At 35.3% G+C, this 5,000-nt stretch overlaps 1 protein-coding gene across 2 annotated transcripts in view; it reads right to left on the bottom strand.

The window, feature by feature from the left end:
• Nucleotides 1–5,000, bottom strand: part of LOC125042570 (sushi, von Willebrand factor type A, EGF and pentraxin domain-containing protein 1-like) — a 38,496-nt gene that overhangs the window by 17,809 nt on the left and 15,687 nt on the right. For both annotated transcript variants that reach the window (XM_047638284.1, XM_047638283.1), the window contains exon 2: nucleotides 2,604–2,726. In XM_047638284.1, coding sequence (XP_047494240.1) covers nucleotides 2,604–2,688 — 85 coding nt within the window. In that variant the 5' untranslated portion in view covers nucleotides 2,689–2,726. The remainder of the gene's footprint in view (nucleotides 1–2,603; nucleotides 2,727–5,000) is intronic.

The raw sequence follows: 5,000 nt of genomic DNA on the forward strand, positions 1-5,000 counted from the left end.
AGAAAACGGATTTTCCTCTCCTGTCTTTAAAATAAATATATTATTATAAATATAATACATTTCTGTGCCTAATTAATTACAGAGATTACAAGTCTGTTAATAGAAAAATAAAATGAAAAGGAGATATTAGTCATGACCGTATTAAAAAACCGGAATTGTTTTTTTGTAATTTTAAATAATAATCGTTGCTACTACACTTCCATTCTTTATAAACTACAAAAATCAAAATCCGCAGATAGAAAAAAAATGACAAAAAAAATTAGACATGACTCTGATGAGGAAGCGACCGAGGTGAAGTCCGAATGTAAAGTGAAATTAACATTAGGAAATAGCTGTCAGGGTCGTCATACACCTGTTGCATTCCTCGCACACATGACACCTTCCGGAACCGTGACAAGAATGTGCGGAATAAGAAGACATATGCTTCATACACAAATGCTGTAATGAAATTAAATTGGACCGAAGTTCAAAAGCCTCCACGCACTCATAAATACCACACACCAGCACATACACACACACACACACACACACACATGTGCGTGCGTGCGTACGTGTGTGTGTGTGTTTGTGTGTGTGTGTGTGTGTGTGTGTGTGTGTGTGTGTGTGTGTCTGTGCGCGCGTGCGCGCTTTAATTTAATTTCACAGACACACACTCACACACACACACACACACACACACACACACACACACACATATGTATACGCATATAATATATATATATATATATATATATATATATAAAAGTTGTGATATGACCTTAGTTGACATTTGGTAAACTGGATACTTGTAACATTAGTAATCCTTACACATGATAGATCATACTATTTAACACAATAAATATTCCAATGATGATTTAAACTATATCTTACCGCTTTTCTTATTTTGACAAGTGTTTTTTTAAATGTTGAAGTTATTTCTTAAATCGTCAAATAAAATTAACATAAAACATCACATGATGTTAAGACTACAGGCATACAATATATATATATATATATATATATATATATATGTCGATACAAATTCACCAAAAATACATTAATATTTGTGGTAAATAATATTAAATATACCTATACTAAAAAGACCCAAACATTTCGGAGGGAAAATCTCTTACAGGTATCTTTACAAATGAATTAGAAACAGAGTATAAATGAAACAGAATGGCAGCGTAAAAAAACATCACAAATACAAACTATAAAGACATTCATTAAATCAATTAATGTAAGACTGACACACAAGATCTCAAGGAAATGTGACAGTAAAAAGATGACGTGGCAACGCTGCCTTCTCTCTGATGAAGGGTAACAAGGCCTGCAGAAAATAATCAGCCTTATTACGCCCCATTAAGAAGAGTCAGATTGGGATATCAGACAACGTTAATGAATCTAAAACAGAAAAGGAAATTGACCCTTACGCATTCTGTGTCTAAGGTATACGCATGCCTTAGTTTTGTCAATAATGGGCGTGGTTTCGTATTGTTGATCAATGACAATTTTTTTTTTCTTTCCGCTTTATAATGACGAAACAGAAATAGGCTAAATAAGAAAGAACGAAAGAAAGAAAAAAAACAAAAACTCCCAAACAACTAACGAAATGAAACAACAGAAAGGGAAAAAAAAACAACAAGGAAATGAAAGAAATTGATAAAGAAACAAGAGAATTTTAACGCGTTGCCAAGTGCTCGATAACAGCGCAATCTAGCATCGTCTTTCAGTATCATATGAAAAATTCAACACAACTTCTTCTCTCGTTTCGTTGCAAAACATCTGTCTGGATCCGCGAAACGGGTTTAAATAGTACAAAGGAAAATTAAACAAAAAGGAAAATAAGAAAGGAAAATGTAGGATAAAAAAGAAAATGCAAGAAGGACATTGAACTTATCCTGTTTGAGTATTAATAGATTTCTGAGCACGTAATGCTGGTCACAAACCTCATATATTTTTCAGCTCCAGCTTGCAAAATAAATCCAATCAGAACATACACATTCATAAACGAAACTAATTGTTTTATTTACATCAGTGAGATATAATCTAATTATTTACTGTTTTAGTTGTGTTTGTACTGAAGCACTCCCACGTAGTCTTAATATCATAGTATTTCCAAACCCTAAGGAACGCAAATAAACAATCCTACCTACTAGATTATACCAGCGACAAACAAAACAAACAAACAAAAGGCATATCGGACACCCAATTCGTTATACTCAGCCACTCCCCACCTAGGGTATAACAAACACAGCACGCATGAACAAAGACACTCACCCACACATACAAGCAAACAAATGGATGAAAGCGCCTTGTAGAACATGGAACATATCCCATTACACGCAAACAAAACATGGACAAACGCAGTCTCTATAAACACACAAACAAAACACCCAAACAAACACAATCCCCTCCACCCCCACAAACAAAACACACACAATACAAACACCCAAAGCACACACACACACACACACACACACACACACACACACACACACACACACACACAACCCCCCCCACCCCCCACACACACACACACACAACCCCCCCCCACCCCCAAACACACACACACAACCCCCCCCACCCCCAAACACACACAAGCACCTCCCGCCCACGCTTACCTTGCTTCGAGTACACCTCCACCTCGCACAGAGACATGGACCCTTCCACGCCCACCATCTGCACAAAGACGTATCTGCCGACCATGGGGCGGGCGCAGCTGAATTCCTTGGTGCTTCCTTCCTCTGCAAGTAAGAGATTTTCCGTTAGAGAAATGATAATGCAAGGGAAAAACTTTGTTAATGCATAAAATGTTAAGTGAATAGATAAAGGTGCGGTTTCAAACATCCTTCCTCTGCAATAAGAGATTTTACGTTAAGTAAGTGATGATATAAGAGATTGTTCTTAAGTACAAGTACTTAAAGTGATGAAAAAATAAAAAAAATCCTGTCACATTCGTAAGGCACGAAAGGTTTCATATATGCACATTAATGAGCACACTCTTAAAAAGTGGGAATCGATGCAGACACGTATATGGAAATTCTACCTTTATTTCCATCACTATTTATAATCTTAGAATTTCAAAACATTGCACTGTATATAATTTTTGGTTAAATACAATATACTTGTTTGAGCTTGTATTTTTTGTTTTTCCATTCATTTAGGTCTAGGTACATGTACAAGTACAAATAAAATTTAATTTCTAAACTCCAAGTACAAGAACAAGTACAATTACATGTACTTGGAACCCAACCCTGGATTCAAGTAACGATATGCTAAGTAATAACAATAATAACACTGTATATCATGATGATAGCAATTACATCAAAAATAGAAACTGATTATGTGCATAACGACAGTGACAACAGATAACGACAATAGTATAACAATAAATAGCAATAATTAGCATAGTGTTAATAGTCCTCACACTCAATATATTCACTATTTTCGGCAATACACAATATCTAATCACAAACTTAAATAACCTTTAGATTAAATACCGCAATGAATGTCAAATGTCTACAGACGCCTTTTTATATAGAAAACAAATAAAGAAATAAAACATAAGAGGAATTTTTAATTTTACAAACGTATCGAACAAAAAAATATATATCACAAAGACACCCTAGAAACAACAACAACAACAACAATAAATAATAACAATAATAATAATGTTATCGTTCCTTTATTTTACTAATAAATAATTCCAATGTGATGTCAGATGTGGAAAAGTTTAATTTATTGACAGTTAATAGCAACAAAAAACTAATAAATATCTTCTGGCAAGTCCCCTCCTACTTCTTTGTTTTCCGTCATGGTAATATAACAAACACAAACTTCTAGGGATCTCAATTGATCTCCTTGTCTTTGTTCAGTCATAGCAATAGAACAAGCAGTAATTCCAGCCATGCTCGAACATAACAAAAGAACCGGCGAAGTAGAAGCTGTAGCAAAGTAATTTGGTGATTATTGATAATTATGTTATTTTTCCACCCATGTACCTTAGCCTTCCTGTTTCAGTAATACAATAAATACACACACAAAACAATTTGTACATAAAATAACTAGTAATTACGTCACCACATTTTCATCCTAACCAGCAAAAAGATTTTTTTCTTCACGTAAAATATTTTCTACCTACTTATACAGATCTATCGTCATACAGCAACAATATAACACGACCGATACCATCTGCCTATCTACATATCTTATATATAACAGAAATATGATATTATACAAACAATATCATCACCGACTAACGCCATTATCCAAACAAGATGAAAACAAATCACCATTCAATTTCAGCTCCAGGCGAGGAGAGAATGCAACAAGCAACGTTTTGCAATAAGGAACGTCCTCACTCACCCCCTCCCTACCCCCTCCCCACCACCCCTACGCATCCCAACCCCCCATCGAGGCTATAATAACAGTTTCCTGCGATTGTCTCTCGTCCGGGAGTTTCAGATCTTTGCTATAAGGGACTGGATTCCGGGAAGGGGCGGGGGAAGAGGATTTAAAGGAGCGTTTAAAGGCGATGAATGTGTTCATGTCTGTTTGTTCATAGAATTTATAGATCGCGAGGGAGATCCTGAGAGAAAGAGAGAGAATATATATATATTTTTTTTCCCTCCTAAACCGTATTCTCGCCGGCTATTTCTCATTTCATCTATACACATTAATTTTATTTTTTTACCTTGACACTGAATACACATAACAAGAATTCCCCTCACATTTCCACCTACCGTTTCTATCCCATTTTATATTTTTTCAAACTACATATCCAAGACCCTATCCTCCTCCATATCTATTCTTTCAATACGCCGCGAAAAAACAATCAATCTACTAACCATAATCACCGCAATTAGTAACTTAACAGGCATTAACTCTGATTAATTACATCGTTAGACAAAGAGGATTTTTCATAGCCTTCAAGGACAGACTAAAATTGTTAGTAATCACCGTGGGACAGAAACTGCATTTCTTAGGAGTTTTCTTAATCGCCTCCAATTATTACCGGA

Source organism: Penaeus chinensis, chromosome 32, assembly GCF_019202785.1.
Source record: "Penaeus chinensis breed Huanghai No. 1 chromosome 32, ASM1920278v2, whole genome shotgun sequence".
Classification (NCBI taxonomy): domain Eukaryota; kingdom Metazoa; phylum Arthropoda; class Malacostraca; order Decapoda; family Penaeidae; genus Penaeus; species Penaeus chinensis.